This window comes from Medicago truncatula, chromosome 8 (genome assembly GCF_003473485.1).
Source record: "Medicago truncatula cultivar Jemalong A17 chromosome 8, MtrunA17r5.0-ANR, whole genome shotgun sequence".
NCBI lineage: Eukaryota > Viridiplantae > Streptophyta > Magnoliopsida > Fabales > Fabaceae > Medicago > Medicago truncatula.
This window is the reverse complement of record NC_053049.1, coordinates 3,869,593-3,895,787: the sequence shown is the minus strand read 5'-3', so window position 1 is coordinate 3,895,787 and position 26,195 is coordinate 3,869,593. Positions and strand designations below refer to the sequence as shown.

The following is a 26,195-nucleotide window of genomic DNA, read 5'->3' as shown; positions in this document are numbered from 1 at the left end:
TTGTATCTAACGAAACAACATTTCAGAAAAGTATGGATTTACTTACATATATAATTTTACATTTTTTTATAACATAGAGGGCCTAATTTCGTAAAAGGAAAAACCTACACAATAATAACACGATGGATAGAAACTCCTATACATTAGCTGCTACCAAATTATCAAACTGAATCAGACAAGACTCATTACAAACAGTACAAAAAAATCAAGGATAGACAAAAAATAGCTAAAGTATTTTCTTATTGATATTAGCTTCACTATTCAACTTGTACTCCTATTATTACTACAAGAACCGTCACTATTCAACTTGAACCAACCTTCTGCAGGTGGCTTCCAATCAATTAAAACACTTTCATAAGGGAACAACACCATATATTTATTCACCTTATCTGTTTTATAATAATTTTGAATGCTCTTCAAAACCCCATGAGCCGGATAAATTGGCCTATGAATTAATTTTTGAATGCTCTTCAAAACACCTAGAAACGTTTACTTATGCAATATATTATAAAGATGAAATAAAAAATAAAAAGAGAATACATGTTTATTTTTTTCTTCTAAAAAAGACAAAGATACAAGTTATGCAAAAACAAGACAAAATACAAGTTATGCAAAAACAAGACAAAATACAAGTTATGCAAAAAAAAATGTCAAAATACAAATTAAAATGTAGCATATGGTATTTTGAAATAATAGTAGTTTAATAAGAATCAACAATTTATTTTTGAAAGAAAAAAAAAAAAGCAATGGTGCAGTGGTCTTTCTTATAGTTTAGACTGCTGCTTTTATGTCTGTTCAACCCACACCAGTGCCAGTTTCCAATTTTTTGATATATAAAATAGTTGTTCATTAAAAAAGAAACTATAACGCAATCGGCTCATTAAACCGTCGGTTAGTCGGTTTTAACTGAGTTTGTCTAATTCACGCTGGTTCGCACCGATTTTATTGCATGTCCGATCCAATATATTAACCGAACCGATTATCCATCTGGTTCACGGTCGGATCGGTTCAATCAACCGATCTGGTCTTGTTTTTAAAACTATGCGTACAAATACTCCCTCTCACTAACCTTCCTCTCTTAAGTGAGAGGATTTAAAAAGAACTAGATTTTTGACCCGTGCTCCGCTCGGGTTTATTGTAAAGAGGTTGACATAAGAATAATAAAATGCAATATATATATATAATAGGTAATGGTGAAAAAATAACACGTGATAATCCATAGTAGACAAAATAAAACACTTCATAAAATGTATGAAATCTGAAAATATTATAAAAGAAAATTCGGTAATCATATCAATAATTCGGGTATATATAACTAAGTTTACATGGAAATTAGGGTAGCCGAGTTTGCATGAAAATTAGGGTATTCTGTTTGTAAACGTATTAAATAAGTGTAGAAAATATTGTCAAAAAAAAAAGGCAACATGGTAGGAATGAAATAAAGGCATAAAATTGGTTCAAAAAAAAAAGTGAACAAAATATTGTAAAAAAAAAAAGGCATGAAATACAAAATATTGTAAAAAAAAAAACAAAAAAAAAAGTATAAAATAGAAGGCATCAAACGTGATCATTGATATGCTCATAGTTTCTAGAACAAAAAAGTATAAAATAGAAAGCATCAAACATGATCATTGATATGCTCATAGTTTCTAGAACAAACGTACAGCATCAAATAAGTGTAGAAAATATTTTCTTCAAAAAAAAAAAAAAGACAAGAGGATAAGAATGAAATTGGTGCAATTCATTTTTTTAGATGTAATTTATTAGGTTAAATAATTGCAAACCTAAACAAATAAATGAGCGGGAAAAAATTTGCAGACCTAACAACATTAATAAATAAGGATGGTCTAATTTTTCTTCGTCAAAATGGTCTAAGAGGATTTAAATTAGGAGATAGTTACCGTAACCGAGTGCGTGCAATTAAAGATATGATCAAGTGAAAGAAGGTAAAAGTTTCAACTAATTAAATGGGATTGATACTTTGATTAAATCCTTAAGTCATGATGATAAACACGTTAAAGGGTTGTTGTCCAATTCTTCGTATGGACTAAATGACGTCTGATCCCTCATTTCCGACAGAAAAAATAAAGACAAAAATTAATTACACGTTTCTTTGAGAAATTAATTACCATTAAACTTTTGTAAAACTACTATGGAGCCCGTGCCAAGCACGGTAAATAAATCACTATTAAGAAAATAATTTAGGTTTAGAGATTAGTTTTCATGCATTGACAATGTAAATTCTTTCACATCCAACTAAACCTCGTCAAATAATTTTTTCGCAATATTTTATGAACTAATTTTTTTTAAGAAAAATAACTTATATCATTTCATTAAAAATTAAATCAGTAATACATGTTGGAATCCTATCAAAGAGATACGGAAGGTAGGAATTGATGTGGCTACCTTAGATAATTTATGGGCAACCTCATTTGCTTGTCGTCTAATAAACTCCACATGAGAGTTTGTTAAATAGGAATTACATAATTGGATACTACTATCCATAATGGAACGAAACTTGGTGATATCTCCACGACTTTTATTAAAATAATCAGCTACTATTTTCGAATCAATCTCAAAATCAACATTTATGAGTTGAAGTTTATGTATCCACCGAATTGCATGGTATAGACCCAAGGCTTCCCGAACTTCCACTCAGCATAATTGATCGAACCACACACATGGTTTTTGAGCGGACATGGTTTCTTGCTGAATCTCGAATGCACATGCCTATTCCGACCTTATTGTTGGAATTAGAAAAAGAGGCATCAACATTACAGTTAATTCTACCGCACCTTGGTTTCCTCCATCTGATATCTCTATCCTAGTGGTCCAAATATTAGTCATCATGTTGGTGAAGACCTATAGTGGAAGCTATGTAAACCTGACTTGAGGGATTTTACTTGCAAGAGTAGTGTTATTTGAACAACCAAATGAGACAACTTATGTGACAACTTCTTTTTTCTCTCTTTTCATTAGTCAAAAACAATGGAGAGAGAAAAATAAAGAGAGAGAATAAGAGTATAATGTGAGTATGAGAGAAAAATTTGTCAAAAATTTGTTAGAAAGTGGTTGTACAAATATCATTTCTCTACTTGCAATTAGCATTCCTCCAACCTTCTAGTAGGTGCTTGGCTCTCTACAGGATTCTAACGCTTAAGTCTGACACTTGTTGCCACAACTTAAGGTTCCTATCTTTCAAGGCACTGGTTAAGAAACAATAAATGAATATATTACATTTATTATACCTTAATTAAAGTGATAAATAAGTCAATTAATTAAAATAAAAGAGAGTTGTATTTAATACTATATCAAATTTACTTTCCTTTATTTTTCTTGTGATTTTAGTTTTGGTAATTTTTTTCACGTGGATTTTGAAGTAGATAAAATAGTCACAAGGAAGGGGGGGTTTGAATTGTGACCCTTTAAAAATTAACCTGAAACTTAAAAGTGATTCTCAAGTAGTTTACTTGGAATAGTTAAGTTAATATTCTGACTTCAGAACGTTCTGAAGTTCATACACATAAACAGTTTAATAAAGTAAATGTGTAAGTGTGTGTTGTGTATACTGTAATTAAAGAGTATAGGGAAGAGAGAAAGAACACACAGAAATTTATAGTGGTTCACCCAATGTGGGTTAGTCCACTCCTCACAATCTTGTGAGAGTTTCCACTATGATGCTTGAGATAACCTCTCAAATCCTGCACCTTACAATCTTGTTCACCTGAACAATTACAATCCTGTATTCTCTAAGCCTCAGCAGGCTTGCACCTTCTTGCTAAGTTAACCACTTAGACTTTTACAACCTTTGCTCAACCTAACACTTTAGGACCTCTAAAAGTTAGATGAGACTTTGTTACAATTTGTATGGAGCTTGAATGAATGAAATCAGACAAGAGAAGAAAGGAAGGAAGTGTTATCTTTAAAGAGATAACAGAAAGAATTGGTTTACACTACAAGAAGATATTAAAGAATCTTCAGTGATGATCAATTCAGATGCTAAAGCTTCAAAACAACCTCAAGTTGTTTTTCTTGTATGCTTTGCAATTTGTGTGGGGTTTGAATGTTTGAGAATCAAACAGAGGAGGAGGAGGAAGAAAGTTATCTTTGCATGAGATAACAAAGAGTATTGATGTGCACTAAGGAAACAAGAGCCTTAGAGATTGATCAATTTCAATTGCAGGAGCTTCAAACAAAATCAAGTTGTTTTCTTGTATGCTTTGCAATGGTGCAAGTTTTGCTAATGCCAAGTCCTCTATTTATAGAGTCTTTGGGCTCATATAGCCGTTGTAGGGTGTCCAATGGTGTTATGCCATGTGTCCTGGGTCCCACAAGCTTTAACTTGAAATTCTGGGCAAACATTCTGATCTCTGATGAACATCAGAATGTTGTTGTGTTCATGATGATCTTCATCTGGGTTCATCATGTTCTTCATCTGGGTTCATCATGTATGAATGAACACATGAAGTTCTGGGCTATGCATATGCTTTTCATATGAATTTCTGGACAATAACCAATGTATGGACTTTTCTTCATACATCAGAATGTTCCTTTCCCATATTTTGTCTTGGAACCGGTGCAGGAGGATTTTGTGGGATTCTGCATCTTCATGCCCATGCTTTGAGAGATTGTGTTGTCCTTGTTCAATACCAACTCTCAGACGTGTCTATCTCTTGTTGAAGATGACAGATTTGCTTTGCTTTTGCTTTTTGCTTTTCACCTACTGTACTGTTCATAAAGTAAGCATGAGCTGAGCTTGAACATTCTGATCATCAGAATGTTTGATATTCATGATGTTCTTCATCTGGGTTCATCAAGGATGAATGTCAGATGAGTTTATGGATCCATTCCATACGTGACATGAGATTTGTTCAAGTGTTATCCTTCAAAAGTTACTTCTCCATATGCATCAAAAGTTGCTTGAAAAAGTAGGATAAAGTTGAATCAAATCTGTCTTGGATTTGGTGCAAAAGAGAGATAGAGGATAGTGGATCTGCAATCTTCAGGCCCATGCTTCAAGGAGATTTGCTTGATTCATCTCAGAGTACACGTTATCTCTGATGCAAGATCTCCTTTTGCTAGCTTTTCCATCTTTCCACCAACTACACTGTTCATGGCTGGAAGCATGTGCAGAAGTGAACATTCTGATCTCAGAATGTTCCATTTGTTCTTACTTTAGGTTGATTTGTAAGACTTAACTTTTAATGTAATCAAACCTAATAGTAAGATACAACTGAAGTGCAGTGAATGCATCATCTAGGACAATGTTCTCTTTGGAAAATTCCTAGTACTTTAATGTTCATAGTCTTGGATGAACATTAAAGATCCTTTTGACATAGTTCCTTGTCCATGCCTTTATTTGTTGATAGATCCATGCAGATGTACTTTTCTGAACCTTTTATTCATGTCTTGCATGTTCTTGATGAATCTGGGTTGCTTCTGAACAACCTTCTGAACTGGGTTGCTTCTGAACAACCTTCTGAACAGGGTTCTGAACAACCTTCTGAACTGGGTTGCTTCTGAACAACCTTTTGAACTGGGTTGCTTCTGAACAACCTTCTGAACTGGGTTCTGAACAACCTTCTGAACTGGGTTGCTTCTGAACAGAGTTGCTTCTGAACAACCTTCTGAGCTCTCATCAGAACGTTCTGATCAAACTCTCTGATCAACATTCTGAACTAACTTTCTGAACTTCAGAATTAGTTCATGGATTCAATGTCCTTTGATTTTATGCATCTTGGTATGATTCAAACCTTGTTCCTGTCTTAGTGAAAACACTCAAGAGCACAAGTTAAATACCAAGGAATTAATCAAAGTCCATTTAATCCTTAATCATTAAAGTTTATTATCTTTAAAATTAATTAGGGATTTTGCCTCAACAATCTCCCCCTTTTTGAAGATGATAAACTTATGATTTAGGATTATGGATTTTGATTATAAATGAAGAATTTTTAGAGCTTGAAAATTTTATTTTAATGCTCCCCCTCATTTTTATAATCCATTATGAGTTTTTAGAAGTTTTAAAAAGCTCCCCCTCATTTTTATAATCCATAGCATAAATAAGAATATGCAAATTTGAACCAACATCAATATTCATTCATTAATATCATTCATGAAGTCCAATTGTATGATGAACATGGTTCAAAAACAAAACGGCATATAAACTAAGTTTGATCAAGCAAAAATGAAGTTTTATAAGACTTCAATAACTATTGATCACTAGCCTACTTAGGGCCTAAACTTAGAAAACTTAAAGACATAAAATCCTAAAGCTTCTCCCCCTTTAGTCATCTGCAAAAAGGTTAGGGAGTAGGACCAAAAATGATTCAGGGAGTAGCATCACTAGAAACATCAGCTTTTCCTTTGTTTGTTGTGACAAAAGTGTTTAAAGAGTTAAACAAGGAAGACATGTTTGGGAGATTCTGAGTCGTTTTGGTTTGTGGTGAAGGTGGTGTGAATGAAGGGATGGTACTTGGTGTTGGCAGGGAAGACACGAGATACTTGCTAATTCCAGCAGTAGACCCCATTGTTGATGTTGACAGGTTCACAAACTGAGCCTGTTCAATGTTCTGAACAGATGGAACATTCTGACCAGTTTGAGCAAGAAGCTGAACTTCCTCAGAAGGCAAAGATCCTGAATCCAAAGGATTAGGATCTGCTGACAGCTGCTCAACAGGTGCAGTAGGAACATTCTGAGCTACATCCTCCAGAACATTCTGATCAGTGTTATTTTGAACATTCTAATCATCTTGCTGAATGTTTTCTCCCTGAGCATCTTGAAAGAGCTCATCATAGAGATCATTTGTAGTGTCTTCAATGTTGAGATCAAAATTAGGATGAGCTTCAACATTTTCTTGTTCCAACACAACTTCTTCTTCAACATCCATTGGTTGATTTTTGCTTCCAAAAGAGTCAGATACTAGAATTTCTGCAACTTCCCTAATATCATCATCAATATCCTGAGCTTGAAGCTCAATATTTTCTTCAACTCTAATATCTTCAAAGGGTGCTTCAACACCTTGATTCAAAGAGTCTTCAACATTCTGATGATCAACATCAGATTCTCCAACCTTCTCAGCAACTTTCTTACCCAGCATAGCTTCAAACTATTCTTGGCTTTCTTCAATTAGCTCTCTTGCATGTTCAGCAACATCAGCAAGGACTTCAAGAGCCGGAGTAGCCTTTCCTTTCTCAACCTTCTGAGAACTTGAACCAATTTCCTTCTTGGCAGGCTTGTCAGCTTTCTGCTTCTTCCTTACTTCCTGAACTTTCTGATCAGCAAGTCTCTTAACTGATCCAGTCTTTTGAGGAATAGGCATGTTTGAAGTTGTGATGTGAAGTTGACTAATGGTTTTTGGCTGTGAATCTCATAAAGGTGTCTTGACCTTTTCCTTTGTCCAGAGAAATTCCAGCAACTTCAAATATGGGTGTCAAGTGCATCCCATATGGCAACCCAACAACTTTCTATTTGAAGGAGTAGCATTGATCCATCATGTTTTGGAGCATGACAAAGCACAGATTGAGCTTCATTTGGGATATTAAGAATATCTGAAAGAAAGTTCTGAGAAACTTGGATTCTCACTCCTTTGACTATGGATTCCATAAACTTTTCTTCATTTGTTCCTTTACAGTCATGTTGGCATAGAATTCCTTCACAAAGTCTGGAAAAGTCTGACATTGAGTGGAAACAAAACTTGATCAGCCTTGAGGATCTGTGAACTTCTTCAGATTCCATCCTTTTGTCTTAAGACTTTCAAAGTCAAAGTTCTTAGCTCTGTTGATGAGTCTGTTAGCCATCTTTTCAATACTTTGAATCTTTAGAGTAGAAGCAAGTATGGCAATGTCTTTGCCTTTTCCTCTTATCCTATGAACAGATTCCTCTTCCTCTGTTTTCGCTTCTTGTTCATCTTCAGAGGAGGTTTTCTCTTCAGGTAGAGGCAGTGCTTCCTTTGCAATCTGATTCCTTCTTTGGTAAACTATCTTTGCAGCTTTGGCCATTTCAAAGAGAGTTTCCTTAGTTTTCTCAGAGGTTGCTCCTTCTTCTGCAACTTCTTTTCCTTTCAAGAGGATTCTTCTTCAACTTTCTCATAAACATTTCTCTTTTCCAAAATGGTTTCTTCATCAGAGTCTCCATGCATCTCTTCATTCTCTTTCTTTTCAACATCAGAAACTAGATCTACATGAGTAGTACTTGGTTTAGATGATTATCCTTTTCTCATCCTTTGAGATCTTCTAGTTGGCTTTTTAGAAGATTTGGGTTTGGATGATTTTAGAGTATCATGCGCAGGGATGATTACATCTTGTAGAATGATATGAAGAGGGGTTTCATTGAGTGGGGAATGATCAGAGGGTTGATCATCAGCAGCGGTTGGTGGTGATTGAGAACGAACGCGTGAAGAAATTTTGGTTCGTGCCATTTTTCGCAATAACAAAGTACGAACTTGTTTTGAGAAAAAGTTGGTTTGGAAAGAATAGGTGTGATGGAAATAATCTGAATAGTTGTTGGTTATTATAGAACCAAAATGTGTTCAGTTGAGGGAAGAAAGAGGAAGTGACTTGACAGTTTTTGCATTGGAAAATATGAAATTGAAAAGTAGTGGCCAGGAGAGAGAAACTAGCCGTTTGAGGAAAAGTGAATGGATGGTTTGATTGATGGTTAAGGTTTTACATGGTGGTTAATCCTTAAACCTATCTTCTTATAACCAAACATTAAATGCTTCAGATTATAGTGATATTTTTGGTTAAAGTCAACACAAAATCTTTCGTTTGAGATTTCTGACCCAGAATCCAGATCCTGAACATTCTGATGAATAAGAACATTCTGACCGGATGAACATTCTGATGAACATTCTGATGAATTGTTCAGATTAAGATTGATTTAACTGAAGTGAATCAGATAACATCAAGGGGGCAAGTTCAAGGCCCTTAGTGATTAATGATCAATCTTTATTGGGATTTTTCATGATTTGCAATATTTCTTTAAGAAAATTGAATCTATCCTCAACAAGGGGTTTTGTAAAAATATCAGCTAGTTGATTTTCAGTATCAACAAAGCTTAATACAATATCCTTTTTCTGAACATGGTCTCTTATGAAATGATGTTTAATTTCAATATGTTTAGACCTAGAATGTTGTACAAGATTTTTAGAAAGATTTATAGCACTAGCATTATCACACATAATAGGAATATTTGTGTACCTTAGTGAATAATCTTCCAACTGATTTATGATCCGCAAAATTTGAGAGCAACAGCTTGCTGTAGATACATACTCAGCTTCAGTTGTGGAGAGTGCAATAGTGTTTTGCTTTCTGCAAGACCATCCAATCAATGCTTGTTCCAAGAATTGACAGGAGCCACTTGTACTCTTCCTCTCAATTTTGTCTCCAGCATAATCAACATCCAATAAGCTACAAGATCAAAGCTAGAACCTTTTCTATACCAAAGGCCAAGATCAGTAGTACCTACTACATATCTAAAAATCCTTTTAACTGCAGTTAAATATGATTCTTTTGCACATGTTTGAAATCTAGCACATATTGACATGTCATTGATGTTTACAACTCTATCTTTGTCTTCAATTTTTGTAATTAAAGTAAGATAATTATTCAACAATGCTTAAAACAAACTTTTATGCTCAAAGCAGGGCCAATATAAGTGTAAGAACAAAATGTGCAGACCTTAGAGCAATTTTTGAAGATTATAACAAGATCACAAACAACATCATAATGAAGATCAAGTATATAAAATATCTTCTAATGATAAATTCAAACATAAGATTCATTTAAAATCATGTTTGATGAAAGATATTTTCTTAAACCATATCAAAGTTAAGTGAAATCTTCACGTTTCAGATTATTCTGAAGTTTGACAAATTAAGACATTTTTATGTTTCATATCAATGAACAATCATGATTTAACATTTATGATCAAACATAAATCTTCCTATGAATTATTTAACAACAATGATGAATTAGTTTCCATCTCATGTCAATAACTCGGATAGAAATGCTTAAGAGTAATTTATTTCAAATGTGAAGAGATAAGTATTACAAAATGATGTAACACATTTAACATTTAACATGATAGTTAAGAAAGAATTTTGGGGCAAATAATGAGAGAATATTATGCATGAATTTATACATAACAGAAACAACCCATTGTTCAATTATAAGAACATTAATTCATTTTCAATGCACCCTTAATATATATTGTTAAAGCAAAAGACATCATACAATGATTTCAATCATCAATTATGACGTGTGCAGTTGTAAATGAGTATAATACCATCATGAAAGGAGTATGAACAAAGTATGAAACACTTATTTGCATTTAAGTTCAAACATTTGATATATGCACATATTAGACATGACAGAATTTGATGCATTCAATCATTATATTTATTATAGTGCAAATAAATGTGTACCTTATGCGATGATATCCCTCACTTTGAGATTCAATGAAGAGAGCATGTTTCTCTTTCTTTGAAATACTTTCTCGTCTGGATGGAGAAGTCCAAGCATCAATAAGAAAAATCTTCTGAAGCAATTTAATCATCAGTAGCTTTCTCTTCTTCTTAGTCTTTTCAACTTTCTGATATAAGTATCTTTTAACATATTCAGAAGTTCCAGGATTTGCAGACATATAATCAACATATGAAATGTCTTGTTCATGAAGAATGTTTGCTTGAACATTCTGAACTTGATTTAAAGGAATTGTTCCATCATTTTCATCTGAGAATCCTCAAAGACACTTGCATTGAAGTCTGGGCTGAATTCCTCCGCATTCAGTTCAAAACCATCTTGATTTCAAGCTAGCTCAGCTTCATCAGATTCCTTTGTGGTAGTGTTTCCACTAAGCATGTGTGTGGCTAGAACTTTAGCAACATCATACATATCATGATCTTTTAATGACAGAGGGTCATTTCCCATATCAGATTCTAGAACAATTTCTTGTTCATCAAACTGAAGTTTACTCATGATGTTTGTAACATCACTTCAGATTTTGAAATTGTTTCAGCAGTAGAAGATTTAAAGGATCCTTCTCCAATAAAAGCTTTCAGCTTTGTTAGCTTTCTAAGTTACTTTTTCAAAAGCTTTTTCAATTTCATTAACCTTCTGAAGTTGTTATATAGGAACTTCATCAACTTTTTGAGTTCTATCTTTTAGTAGCTGCATCAACTTTTCTGAATTCATGTTTCAGTAGTTGCATCAGCTTCCTGAACCTTATTGGCTGCAATCTCAATATTTTGAGGTATTGCTTCAACTTGCTGACTTTCATTCTCAACAACATTAACTTCCTTTTGAAGTTCTTCAACATTCTGAACTTCATCAGCTTTCTGAACAACTTTGTTAGCAACGTCAGAAGCTTTTTGGAAGGTTTCTCCAGGGATGTCTTGATCCATTGTTGGAGGATATTGTTGTCAAATTCTTTTTGTCAAAGATTAGATAATCATTCTCATACACTTCACTTTTTCAAAGACATCTTAAAATGCTTGAATGTGAGTGTGAAAGCCAAATCATATAGAATATGAGAAGTCTTCTTTGTTCTTCAATCATATGTTGCAGGATCATGTAGTTGAGATTGAAAGACAATTTTGTTGAAAACATGATATATGATACATGATCAACATTAATGACATTTTCAAACACTTCCAAAGTTATTTCTGCCTTGCTTGAATACAGAGGAATGAACTTTGAAGCTTTCAACTTTTAGGATTGAATAGCTTCAGCATCAGGAGCATTTTCCTGAACATTCTGATACTAGTTGCAAATTCCATTTGAACATCTTCTAGTGATTGAACATTTTCTCCACATATCATCTTGGAAGCAAATATTTCTGCATCACAGATTGGAAAAGCTTTTGGTACCCATATTACTTTGGGTACTTGAAGGTTAGTGTTTCTCTTCTTGAGAGTTTATTTCTTATGACCACATTCTGATTTAAGATAATCAGCTTTGTTGTAATAAGAACATTATGTTTTACCAATCTCAACCTTTTGAGACCAATCTAATTTAGGATAAAATGTCTTTTTGAAATGAGGATTTTTCTCAAGTTTCTTTTCATAAAACAATATACAGGTTCAGAATGTTGAATCCTTTTTCAAAATGATCATTTTTATTTACCTTCTCACTTTTGTTTAGTATAACATATTTTCATGACAATTTTGTTTGTGATAGGTTATGAATCCTAAACCAGCCTTTTTGAAAGGTCTTAACAGACTTTATAAAGTTGGTTATGTCCTTTTTTTTTAAAATATTACTTCTCTTTTCAAAATAACATTTTATTTCAAAAGTTCAGACTTTGCTAAATCTTACAATTTTTGCTCATTGAGAATCTTATGTTTCTCAAATATTTTAAAATGAGAGTTCTACAACTTTTGAATGGTTTCAAGATATATCATTCAAGATTAGTAGTTTCACATTTTCTTTCTTTATACAAGAAAAGTTATTATTTTAAAAGTTCATACTTTTAAGATAAAATGCATGAGTCATATGAGATAATAGTAAACACTTTATAAAAGATAAGGATCAGATTTCTTACCTCTTTACTTTATGTATTGTCTTTTACTCATGTGTTGACTTCTTCTTCTTCAAAATCATCTCTGATTGCCATCTTTGCATTTTCTTCTTCAGAGGGATTTTACTTTTCAAATATCCCACATTGTTGCATATGTGATATGCACTTTGGCTTGCAGGTTTTGACATTACTTCTTTCTGGATCTTTTCCTCATACACTGTTAAGTGCTCAACCCATAGAGGCAGGCTCTGATACCAATTGAAGTAGATAAAATAGTCACAAGGAAGGGGGGGTTTGAATTGTGACCCTTTAAAAATTAACCTGAAACTTAAAAGTGATTCTCAAGTAGTTTACTTGGAATAGTTAAGTTAATATTCTGACTTCAGAACGTTCTGAAGTTCATACACATAAACAGTTTAATAAAGTAAATGTGTAAGTGTGTGTTGTGTATACTGTAATTAAAGAGTATAGGGAAGAGAGAAAGAACACACAGAAAATTATAGTGGTTCACCCAATGTGGGTTAGTCCACTCCTCACAATCTTGTGAGAGTTTCCACTATGATGCTTGAGATAACCTCTCAAATCCTGCACCTTACAATCTTGTTCACCTGAACAATTACAATCCTGTATTCTCTAAGCCTCAGCAGGCTTGCACCTTCTTGCTAAGTTAACCACTTAGACTTTTACAACCTTTGCTCAACCTAACACTTTAGGACCTCTAAAAGTTAGATGAGACTTTGTTACAATTTGTATGGAGCTTGAATGAATGAAATCAGACAAGAGAAGAAATGAAGGAAGTGTTATCTTTAAAGAGATAACAGAAAGAATTGATTTACACTACAAGAAGATATTAAAGAATCTTCAGTGATGATCAATTCAGATGCTAAAGCTTCAAAACAACCTCAAGTTGTTTTTCTTGTATGCTTTGCAATTTGTGTGGGGTTTGAATGTTTGAGAATCAAACAGAGGAGGAGGAGGAAGAAAGTTATCTTTGCATGAGATAACAAAGAGTATTGATGTGCACTAAGGAAACAAGAGCCTTAGAGATTGATCAATTTCAATTGCAGGAGCTTCAAACAAAATCAAGTTGTTTTCTTGTATGCTTTGCAATGGTGCAAGTTTTGCTAATGCCAAGTCCTCTATTTATAGAGTCTTTGGGCTCATATAGCCGTTGTAGGGTGTCCAATGGTGTTATGCCATGTGTCCTGGGTCCACAAGCTTTAACTTGAAATTCTGGGCAAACATTCTGATCTCTGATGAACATCAGAATGTTGTTGTGTTCATGATGATCTTCATCTGGGTTCATCATGTTCTTCATCTGGGTTCATCATGTATGAATGAACACATGAAGTTCTGGGCTATGCATATGCTTTTCATATGAATTTCTGGACAATAACCAATGTATGGACTTTTCTTCATACATCAGAATGTTCCTTTCCCATATTTTGTCTTGGAACTGGTGCAGGAGGATTTTGTGGGATTCTGCATCTTCATGCCCATGCTTTGAGAGATTGTGTTGTCCTTGTTCAATACCAACTCTCAGACGTGTCTATCTCTTGTTGAAGATGACAGATTTGCTTTGCTTTTGCTTTTTGCTTTTCACCTACTGTACTGTTCATAAAGTAAGCATGAGCTGAGCTTGAACATTCTGATCATCAGAATGTTTGATATTCATGATGTTCTTCATCTGGGTTCATCAAGGATGAATGTCAGATGAGTTTATGGATCCATTTCATACGTGACATGAGATTTGTTCAAGTGTTATCCTTCAAAAGTTACTTCTCCATATGCATCAAAAGTTGCTTGAAAAAGTAGGATAAAGTTGAATCAAATCTGTCTTGGATTTGGTGCAAAAGAGAGATAGAGGATAGTGGATCTGCAATCTTCAGGCCCATGCTTCAAGGAGATTTGCTTGATTCATCTCAGAGTACACGTTATCTCTGATGCAAGATCTCCTTTTGCTAGCTTTTCCATCTTTCCACCAACTACACTGTTCATGGCTGGAAGCATGTGCAGAAGTGAACATTCTGATCTCAGAATGTTCCATTTGTTCTTACTTTAGGTTGATTTGTAAGACTTAACTTTTAATGTAATCAAACCTAATAGTAAGATACATCTGAAGTGCAGTGAATGCATCATCTAGGACAATGTTCTCTTTGGAATAGTTCCTTGTCCATGCCTTTATTTGTTGATAGATCCATGCAGATGTACTTTTCTGAACCTTTTATTCATGTCTTGCATGTTCTTGATGAATCTGGGTTGCTTCTGAACAACCTTCTGAACTGGGTTGCTTCTGAACAACCTTCTGAACAGGGTTCTGAACAACCTTCTGAACTGGGTTGCTTCTGAACAGAGTTGCTTCTGAACAACCTTCTGAGCTCTCATCAGAACGTTCTGATCAAACTCTCTGATCAACATTCTGAACTAACTTTCTGAACTTCAGAATTAGTTCATGGATTCAATGTCCTTTGATTTTATGCATCTTGGTATGATTCAAACCTTGTTCCTGTCTTAGTGAAAACACTCAAGAGCACAAGTTAAATACCAAGGAATTAATCAAAGTCCATTTAATCCTTAATCATTAAAGTTTATTATCTTTAAAATTAATTAGGGATTTTGCCTCAACAGATTTTACTTCCTTATCCTATAAAAATATGATTTCCTTTCCTTTAAATAAGACAACTAATTAAAATAAAAGAGAGCTGTATTATTTTCATTTCTTAACAATTATTATTTTTTCACATGGATTATTTACTCAAATGAATTTTCTTTCGAACCTCCATGAATTTTTTATGAATCGTTTTAAAAAAAAAAAAAAAAGGATTCAATGCTTGTATCACAAAATAGGAAATTTGACAACGTATTGAATGCACATTTTCCTTATTTTAATTAGTTGATTTATTTCTCACTTTAATAGAGGTAAAACAAGTGAGATTGATTCATTTATTGCATGTTCCTTTATTGCTCCTTAACCAGTGTCTGGGGGCACCGGATAGCATTGCCCTTGTTTGTTTATATTGTAGATTCAATTTGAGGATGGGGAGGTTTGTTTGAAAATATACTTTTATTTATTCAAAGAAACTAATTTTGTGGACGTGTGTTTGGGGTCCATAGTTGGATGACCTGCCCTTTATCTTGTTTGGGTATAGGTTAATTTTGGCCTCTTGATGACTTGTACTTTGTTGTAACGTTCGTTGTTTCTTTTTAGCCCGTCTTGTGTGGAAGGTGCTACATTTTTATTGTTAATATATCTCATTTTTGTCTGTTCAAAAAAAATTGTAGAGGTCATTGGGACGCTGACAATGACATGTTTAATGATGAAAATTTCGCTCATCCACTAATTTAATTCACATTTTTTATTTATTTTATCAAAATATTGGAGAAAAAACTGATTATACATTTTGATTGTACTAGCTAAAACTGATTGTATAACACAAACTAAACTTATTGTACATTACACAATCATATTTGCCCAAGATCTATGGATTATCTATCGCAGCTAATTCTAAATTTTGTGGCACCACTGCCACAGACCGTGCTCTACGACTTAAACAATTTTTAATGATTAAATATATAATTACTAGTAATATACATACAGATATAAAAGGAATTCCTATTCCTAATAATATTTTCCTAGTTAAAGGGTTGTTTTCCAATTCTTCGTATGGACTAAATGATGTTTGAGCCCTCATTTCCTGCAGAAAAATGAAGAGAGAAATTAATTACACGTTTCTTTGAGAGATTAAATAGTTAATTTTGATTGAATTATTACCATTAAACTTTTGTAAAATTCAATTTAAAGATGCAGAACTTCCTTGAAAAATTCCAAGTTTTCCATTTAAATTCACTAATTTTAATGGTATTAAAACACGTTTGGAATTTGCTAGTTTCTTTTACATTAGATGACATGGAAATTTAATACACGTGTCGCGTTATTATTGGGAAAATTTATAGGAGGAAATTCAATTAGTGGAAAAAGATAGTTGTGATAGTAAAAGAAAAAACTTCATCGTCCTCCCACTTTTTACTCTACTTCTTCCTCTCTCACATCAATATCATATATGTTTGCAACAAAATATGTGACAATATCTATATCGGTCCTTTTGTATGAAGTTTTAATAGATTGTTGGAATATCCATTCATAAACAATTTGTTTGAACAAATTTTTAATGAGTTTTTTGTTCAGTAAATACATGTTTTTAATGTTTCTTAAAAATTTCAGAACTTGGAGGATGGTAAAACGTTTAAGAGAATGAAAGATGCAAAATCTTACCTTTGAATATGCAGAGATGGACGGATAAAAGAAATGGAAACAAAACAATTAGGGATTGATTTAACTACGTATATTAACTAATGCAATTAATTTGTTATGTAACCTAATAATTAATGATGATAAGTCAGAAGCAAATAAATAACGAATAATGTGGGGTCACCTTTTTGTTTTATGTACATCAGTCCAACATCTCAACCGTTAGATAAATAAATTAACACTCATATCTATGATTGAAAGTTGATTGCACCATGATGGGAAAATTAAATGTCATGGCGTGATGTATTGAATATCATTACGTGTCAACAATAATCAAAATTGGCATTTTACAAAAAAAATTATTTTTGGAAAATTGAGATGGTAACGGAAATTTATATGGTAAGTAAACGAAATTAACTTTAAAGGTATAAAAGGAATATGATACGGATTAACATGATTTTTTTTAGGATGCAAAAATGGAATATAGATTAATAACCTAAAGATGTTTTTCAAGCACAAGGTATGCTAGAAAAACTCAACGGTATAAAGTTACAAAGACAATAGTGAAAAACACATACAAACTAGCCAACATCCAAACAAATAAAGGGGTTTGACCAGCACGTATGCAAATTATGATGAATAGAAATGTTACTAGCCTTCATCCACAAAAAATAATGTAATTTGGCTTTCTCTACCAGTTGGTGAACGGTATGGTTTGAATTTTTGAAGATATGACTGTTTCTTATTCCATAGAACCCACACACAACACAAGCAAAAAAGTTGCATAAAAGATCGAATGGTACGAGAGTCACCTGCGGAATAAACAAATTGATAAAAGTGATCTGATAGACATAATGGCTCGGCTATAGCTATCCCTAACCAGGACCGAATATGCCCCCACAAAGCAGCATAAAACGAACAAGAGCGAAATAAATGATGAGCAGTCTCGATGTCTCCGCAACCTACCAATTTTTATTCGAATTCACGCTGAATTTATTCTAATTCATTTATTTATTTTATTTGAATTTATTAATTCAATACGCAATCATAAAATAAATGCAAAAGTTAACAAAAATAAACAAAAATAACAGATATAAAATATCATTTTATTAATATAATTCTTATTACATTTACAATTGGGTAAAACTAAATATGCGAAAAAAATAAAAATCACCAGAAAACCTAGCTTCCGGTGGTAAAACTAAAAGAAATCCACAAGAAAACTAACCTTCATGTGGTAAAACTAAAAGAAATCTACAAGAAAACTAGCTTTACTGGGGTAAATCTCAATGCACATTTAGTTTTGCCCAATCTAATTCTTTTTTCCCCAAGATAGTTTCTCACTAATCATCTTTTTATCCTCAAAATTAGCCTCTTTCTCTTTTTACACCAAAATAAAGAAGGAAAAAAAAAAAAAAAAAGGAAAAGAAGGAGATTCATGGGGGGAGGGGGTGATGAGGAGGGTGAGAATGTGAGATGGTGTGAGGAAATGAGGAAGTTTGGAGGGGTATTTATAGGTGGTTTAAGGTAACATAGCGAGGTCAAAAAATGTGAAAAAACTTAAAAAAAAAAATGTAAAAACCATTAAAATGCGTTGACTACTATCCAAAAAACATGTGTTCTTGAGCTCTAACCACCGGCCAACTTGCGTGAGTTAACTCGCGGACAGACAGTGATGCGTGACTTAATTCACGCAGGAGTATAATTGTCCAAACAGCTGGGCGCAAACAAAAAATGCTGGGAGAATAGCAGAAATCTTAAACTTTTTGCTAATCCAAAACATAAGTTATAAACTTTGAAATTATAAGCTACTTGAAGTATTATAAAAAAAAAACACTAAAACTTAATAAAAAAACAATTATAAACATTTTAAAAATAAATTGTTATCAAACAAATTTATATTTGTGTCCTGTAAATTTTTAAGTTTTTTTTTTTTGAGCAAAGTAAATTTGTAAGTTATACAACGTTTTTATGAATTTATGAATAAGAGACCGGTTGAATAACTTGTTTGAATTCGAATTCAAAAGTCGTTTTTAAGGATTACATGAAATTTTAGAGTTCGATACTGCTCCTAACAAATTCCCATTCCACTTAATAAATTAACTACCAACATAACTTTTCCTCTTGATGTGCTTCTACCATATCTCCTCATGACCAAATGTTGTCACTAATTTTTTACAAAGAAATGTTAGTTATTAGTAGATAAATTTTCCATCGTTCAAACCCCAAATCTCCTATTTTAAATATATTTGGTGTTTCTTATCTCGCCAGCATTTTTCTGATTTTTTATAGATAAAAGTTAGTAAATTAGCAGTTAAATTTTCAATCATTTAAACTCTAGATCTCCTATTTCAAATTTATTTGATGTCCCTTATCTCGCCAACGGAACTACCTACCTTGAAACTTAATCTGTTATTATCTTTCCTTTCACTATGAATGCCAAAGGAGAAGGCCACACATTTCGTTCAATTCCATACTCACTAACGCATAAATTCTCAACCAAACAATTTACAGCAACACAAGTCTAACAAATAATACTTATTAACCTAAATTATTAGAAAGCCAAGTTATTATTTGATCTACCAAATCAATAAAGATGGCAGCTGCTTGCTCTTTGATCATTGATTCGCCATTAGGTCGATGAATAATCTCTCTAATTGTCTCAAATTTCTAAGGTCCCACGTCCAGCACCCACTAAGAATATTTCTTTCCCAAAGTTTAAAACTTCAGAAGCATAAGCTAATTTAACTCATGCAAGAAGTTGTTTTTTTACAAAATTCAAGGCCAAATTTTTTTTTATGGTGTTCGGGATTTAAATCTCAAATCTTACATATTTTATGCATTATCTATAGCTGAGCTAAACTCACCAAAATTCAATGCCAATTTTTTCATTAAAAAAGAAAGGTTGGACAGATTGAACTTTTTGTCCATTAATACAAACATATTTTTAATCCACAATAAATTCTATCTATCAACTTTTCTACGATCATGTTTTCCCCATTGATGTATATAAAGGCTCAAAAACTCTCTAAAGTATTCTATGTGGGACTTCTATCATTTAAAATGAGAGATTATACACCGACCACCTTAGATGACAGTATCACTCCTATACCACCATTGTGTGGCATTTTTAACAATAAAAAATTTACATTTGCTTTGTCATCCGTTATAAGCTTGAAATCGTGTCTTTCTGAAGAGAGTTTATATTTATCTAATGCGCTGAGCTATCGAGAGCAATTAAACTCTACCAAAATAATTGAATTAGATATACAATTATATAATGCACTCTTGGGGTTAGAAGTCCACTACCACTTAAATACTAGTGTTTCATGTGATACGTTTTTTCTAATTTAATATTTCCTCTATTCTAAATTAACCGAATCATTTGTAAAAAAGAAAATTGTCCTTAAATAACTGTTGCGTCAATTCAAATTAATTACCTTTTTAATATTTTATATATTGCACACATATAAACCGAATCATTTTTCTCTCTATTTTATTTATACATTAATATTATTAATATGTGTGCAATATATAAAATACTCACTTGAACTAAAAGCCAATAATATACAAGTAAAAATCACGTGATTTTTTGTTTTTGTTTAGAAGGAAGTAAAAAGTAAAAACCACAATAATCACACTATAAGACCATAAACTGAGGAGTTGACTGTACATATATTGAAGAACAGTGGATCCAAATAGTAAGATATTGAAGAATGGAATTTCAATGGTTTTGGATGTCTGTTTCCACAATGTTAGCAATATTCTTGTACATTTTAGTTAGCAAAGTTGTTCGGAATTTGAATGAGTGGTATTATGATATTAAATTTAGAAACAAACAATTTCCACTACCTCCTGGTGATATGGGATGGCCTTTAATTGGTAATCTTTGGCCCTTCTTCAAATATTTCTCATCTGGTCGCCGTGATATATTCATCAACAACATTATACGAAGGTAGGTACCTCTCTTTCATTTTTGTTTCTTTTGCTTGCTTCAATTTTCATTGTAATTTTGAAGTATTGAAAAATGGATTTAACAGATTTTTGGAAATGCATTAACTATTTAATTATGGATGAGTACAGATTGAATATTTTTAGTAAATATTCAAATATCTATTTTTTTTCAAAAATATATTCTCCTTAATTAGTCATTCATCTTCTTTATCATGATTATGCATTCGTGTTCCTGTTAAAGAGTCCCACATCAGATAAGAGATGAGCTGACAATGTGTTTATAAATGGGAGCAATTATCACCTCACAAACTGGTTTTGTGGGGTTAAACTCTCATTAGTTTGAGGGGGATGTGTTTGGCTTTCAATTGGATCATGGCGACGATGGTTGGGTTTGGAGATTGGAGGAGAATGGTGTTTTTTCAGTCAAATTGGCTTATGAGAAGTTGAAGCTTTTGATGGTTTTCGAGGATAATCGGAATGTGGATGAGAGGAGAGGAGAGGAGAGTGTTTGATTGTATTTGGAAAAGCTCAGCTCCCTCAAAGGTCGTGGCTTTTTCTTGGAAACTTCTCCTAGATTGGATTCCAACGCGAGTCAATCTTCAAAGGCGGGATATTCTTCCTCCGGATGCTTCGTTGTTGTGCGTGTTTTGTGGTAGGAGGGACGAATCGGCTAACCATCATTTTATCCATTGTGAAAAGGTGATTGATATTTGGTATAAGGTGATTATGTGGTTAGAAATCTGTTTCATATATCCTCCTAACTTGTTTGTGCATTGGGAGTGTTGGAGTTTAAAAGGTAGAAACAAGAGGATCCAGAAGGATTTGCGTCTTATTTGGCATGCAATGATTTGGGCCATTTGGCAAGCGAGAAATCAAATCATTTTTAAGAACGAGGTTAGTGCGGTGGAAGATATTGTGGAGGCGGTGAAAGTTTTATCTTAGCGGTGGAGTTTGGAGAGGTTGAACATCCTGACTTGTTTGTGCTACGAGTGGATGTGGAATCTGAAGGATTGCCTTTTGAGGTAATAGGAGTCGCGGTCTGGGGTTTTCCTTGATTCGGTTTTGGGACTATTTCATTAGTCCGTTGGGAGCTCTGCAAGCGGTTCGGGTTTTTGCCTTGCTGCTATCTTTTTCTGCTGTCTGATTTTGCTGCTGTCTTAGTTTGCGCAGAGCTGAGCGCGTTTTTTCCCTGCTGCTAGCGGCTGCTGCTGCTGCTGTTTTGCTGTTCAGTGGTGGTCTGGCAGCTGCTGGTGTGGTCTGTTCTGTTGCTGAGTTGACCCGGTTTTGCTGCTGTTTCGTGTCGGACTTGGTTTTGGTTTCGTATTGGTCGGGTGCAGCAGTGGTTTTCGGTTATTTTTTTGGTCTGGAGCGTCCAGGGGCATTGGTTGAGGGTAGTAGTTAAGCGGTTGGCTGATCTTTTGGCTTTTGTTTTTGGGGGTTTGACGTGATTCGGTTTTGGGACTGTTTCATTAGTCAGTTGGGAGCTCTGCCAGCGGCTCGGGTTTCTGCCTTGCTGCTGTCCAATTTTGCTTATGTCTTAGTTCGCGCGGAGCCAAGTGCGTTTTTTCCCTGCTGCCTGTGGCTGCTGCTGCTGTTTTTCCGCTCATTGGTGGTCTGGTTGCTGCAGGTGTGGTCTGTTCTGCTGCTGCCGAGTTGACCTGGTTTTGCTGCTGTTTCGTTTCCGGCTTGGTTTTGATTTCGTATTAGTCGGGTGCAGCAGTGGTTTTCGGTTGTTTTTTTTGTCTTGAGTGTCCAGGGGCATCGGTTGAGGGTAGTAGTTAGGTGGTTGGCTGATCTTTTGGCTTTTGTTTTTGGGGGTTCCTCATGTATACGGAATCACTGTATTCACACTTAGGCCGCATATTCGGCACCTTGTATTTTGTTTCGGTTTCGTCCTTGTTTTGTGTATCTTACACATGCTTGGCTTAACAAATTTGGTTGTTTCAATAAAAAAAATTGAGAAAAAAAATATTGCATTAAACTTTTACTAATTATAGTGAGATGATCTATCTTTAGATCAGATCCATATGGGACGGACCGTTAATGTGTTGGTGATGTTTCAGATATGGACGAAGTGGTATCTACAAGACTCATTTATATGGGAATCCAAGCATCATTGTCATTGTACCAGCTATGTGCAAGAAAGTCCTAAATGATGAAGTAACCTTTAAGCTTGGTTATCCAAAAGCCATCACTGTACTAGCATACAATAGGGTACTAAATAATGAACACGGACGTTTAAAACGACTAGTCACGGCTCCTATTGCCGGTAACAATGTATCAACAATGTATCTAGAGCGTATTGAGGATATTGTGATCAACAAGCTTGAAGAATTGTCTAGCATGAAACACCCTGTTGAGTTTCTTAAAGAGATGAGGAAAATTTCCTTTAACTTCATCTTTCAAATTTTTACGGGCTCTTGCGATCAAGGTACCATAAATAAAATTTCAGATTTATTTGATGTTATGGGTAGTGCCTTGTTCTCTTTGATGCCCATAAATGTACCTGGTTTTGCTTTCAACAAAGCACTCAAGGTTCGTTACTTCTTTTTTTATTCAATTTTGAATTTTCTCCTTACTATATTTTTATTTCATTATTGTAGTTATGAATATGTTTGAATTTACTATTCTAACATTGCATGACTAATTTAGGCACGTAAGAAGTTTGCCAAAATAGTTCAAAATATTATTGATGAAAGGAGAATGATGGCAAAAGAAAGACAAATCGGTGAAAAGAAAGATTTGATAAACATTCTTTTGGAAATGAATGACGAAGCAGGTGAAAAATTGGAGGACAAAGACATTATTGACTTACTGATAACACTTCTATTTGGTGGTCACGATTCAATTGCAGCTGGTATGATGTTGACAATTATGTATCTTACAGAGCATCCACTTTGTTTGAAGAAAGCCAAGGTAAATTACCTAGAATTTTTTACTTTCAAATAGATCACTATTCGTAATGGTTTTATTTACGATCATATTATCTAAGTTAGTACTGGACATAAAAATGGTAGTCAAATATTCTTTTTCTTTATCTTGTAGGAAGAGCAAGAAGAAATCTTGAAAGCAAGACCACCCTCACAAAAACGATTAAGTATTGAGGAAATTCAGAAAATGACTTATCTTTCTCAGGTAAAAATAGTAGGATATAACATATCATCTATACACTCTGTGTATTATTACATCAGCCTATTACTCTGAGGAATAGTAAGAGATAACCTACGGTAGTTCTTAGAAGGGGTATCCAAAAAGTTGGGTGATGGTCACTCTAATTCCTTATGGAAAATTGGAAACATGTTTAGCTTGGCCCCCTTCCTCTAAGAGATAACATTTTTGTTTTGTACGAGAGGATGTTTTATTCACTCGATATCTCAAATAATATCGATGTTCCAACTTCGATTCAACTCTCACATCAAGAGGACTCTTGGCGTTTGAGTTGGGTGGGTGGTGTGCAATATTATGTTAAGTTGGCGTATTTGTTATTGTCAGACAAATGTATTCCTAATCCATCTCATTATGTGGTCGAGAATGAGGGAATTCGTTCCTCTTGAAAGAAAGCTTTGCACCTTCAAAGATGATTGTTTTCTCTTGGCAATTGTCGTTGCATAAACTCCCAACTAACTAGGCTGAACCTCTCGAGTAGAGGTGTGATTTTAGTGGATAACTCTTCACTGCGGGCTTTTTTATGACAGTGACTAGGATGACGAATATGTACATCATTTATTTGATTTTAGAATGTTCTCAACATCTATTTGATATGAGATGTTCAGGTGGTCTGAGCTTGTTACTATTATTTTGGGAATCTATCTATGTTCTTTCATTCGTTTGTTTCATTTGGTGTACGAATCGAATAGGGAAGATGAGGTTGTTGGTGATCTGACATGTTGTTTTGTGGGCAATATGGAGGTTGAGGAATGATGTATCATTTCTATTTTTTTCCGTGTGTGTATTGCAGGTTTTTGATGAAACATTACGCATCACCAGTGTCTTTGCAACTTTTCGAGAGGCAACAACTGATGCAAACATCAATGGTTTTGTTATATTCCTTGTACTTTGTTTCTAGCTGCTTCCGATTATTAAAAATGAATAATGAATTTAATGTGTCTTTTGCTCAATAACTTTAGGTTATCTCATTCCAAAGGGATGGAAAGTGTTAGTCTGGCTAAACGCTATGCATATGGCTCCTGAGCATCACTCGAATCCAGACGAATTTAATCCATCAAGATGGAATGTAAGTTGGATTAATATATAAGCAATTCAACAAATACATATTGATGATGATTCATTAAACTTATGAGTTAATTATATGCGTAGGATCATAATCCCACAACAGGGACCTTTCTTCCTTTCGGGATAGGTCGGCGACTTTGTCCGGGAAGAGACTTAAGCAAATATGAAATGCTCATATTTTTACATTATTTCGTCCTTAATTACAAGTTAGTATTACTTCTCTATCACTTTTTTTTTTAAATCAAACATTTTACATTCATGCTTAACTAGTCCATTTCAGAATTGAGATGATGGATGTTATATATATAGTAATGGAATATTCTAAATTTTTTTTTAAATTTTGTAGGTTGGAGCGAATAAACCCAGAATGTCCACTTACTAGTTTGCCATATATTAAGCCAACAGACAACTGTCTTGCTAAGGTCACAAAGCTCTCTGATGCTTAATTAGTTACAACCTTGCTTGTATGGCCCTCTAAGAGATCTTCAATTTCCTAGTTTGATGCTATCTGGGTTGCTACTAATTGCATGTATTAAGCAAAAATTTGGTTACGATTAAAATAGTTGAATAAACTAATATGTAACAAACATTTTGTCCGAATATATAAATCTAGGGATGACTAAAATTGACATTACCCTACACATCTAGGAACTATAGTTATACTGTGACTGTCTCGCATATTTAGAGACTAAAATGATAATTTACTAGGGAAAAAATGGAGATCACTTTGTGGTAACAAAAATTGGGTAGTTTATTCACCTTTAAGGTGAATTTCTCTAGCCACTAGACTAATTTAAAAAAAAAAAATAAGGGTAGAAAATCCAACTCCCAAAACTATGTTATCTAATCTAATATATAACGATTGTTCTACAAGCCTTTTAGTGTGCTCAAAATCTCATTGGATGTATCGAATCGTAACTCACTATTGAAAAAAACTGCTCGAAAAAAAAAATGATCCAATTTTTTTTTTTGCATCAAAGGGTAACTTCCAACCGGCTTAGACACATAAAGCAATCTTCATCTATAACATATATCGGGCGGAATTTCTTTTCCTACTCTTCTTACTTTCCACTCGTCCTCTGAAATTCTAAAAATGTTAATAATATTTTCGAATTTTATAATTTAAAATGAGGATTTTCCCTACTATTTTTTTTTTCACCAATTTAAATTATAAAATCCCAAAATATAAGTACTTTAACTTTTATAATTCGAACATTTATATGTCAAAATTAAATTTGACAT

General features: G+C 33.6%; 1 protein-coding gene across 1 annotated transcript; it reads left to right on the top strand.

Annotated features, from left to right (window-relative positions):
* The first annotated feature begins 20,424 nt into the window (after positions 1-20,424).
* Positions 20,425-25,592, top strand: LOC25500330 (beta-amyrin 11-oxidase). The gene is made up of 8 exons (XM_013588706.3): positions 20,425-20,721; positions 22,784-23,255; positions 23,373-23,636; positions 23,766-23,855; positions 24,679-24,754; positions 24,848-24,954; positions 25,038-25,159; positions 25,300-25,592. The coding sequence occupies exons 1-8, from the start codon at positions 20,483-20,485 to the stop codon at positions 25,397-25,399; spliced, it is 1,470 nt and encodes a 489-aa protein (XP_013444160.1). The 5' UTR covers positions 20,425-20,482; the 3' UTR covers positions 25,400-25,592.
* Positions 25,593-26,195: the final 603 nt, after the last annotated feature.

What these genes read in the sequence shown, in the direction of transcription:
- LOC25500330 (XM_013588706.3), top strand. Translation starts at nt 20,483, where the DNA reads ATGGAATTTCAATGGTTTTGGATGTCTGTTTCCACAATGTTAGCAATA. An exon ending in ATCAACAACATTATACGAAG is followed by an intron (nt 20,722 to 22,783) that starts GTAGGTACCTCT and finishes GTGATGTTTCAG; the next exon opens with ATATGGACGAAGTGGTATCT. An exon ending in AAATGACTTATCTTTCTCAG is followed by an intron (nt 23,856 to 24,678) that starts GTAAAAATAGTA and finishes TGTGTATTGCAG; the next exon opens with GTTTTTGATGAAACATTACG.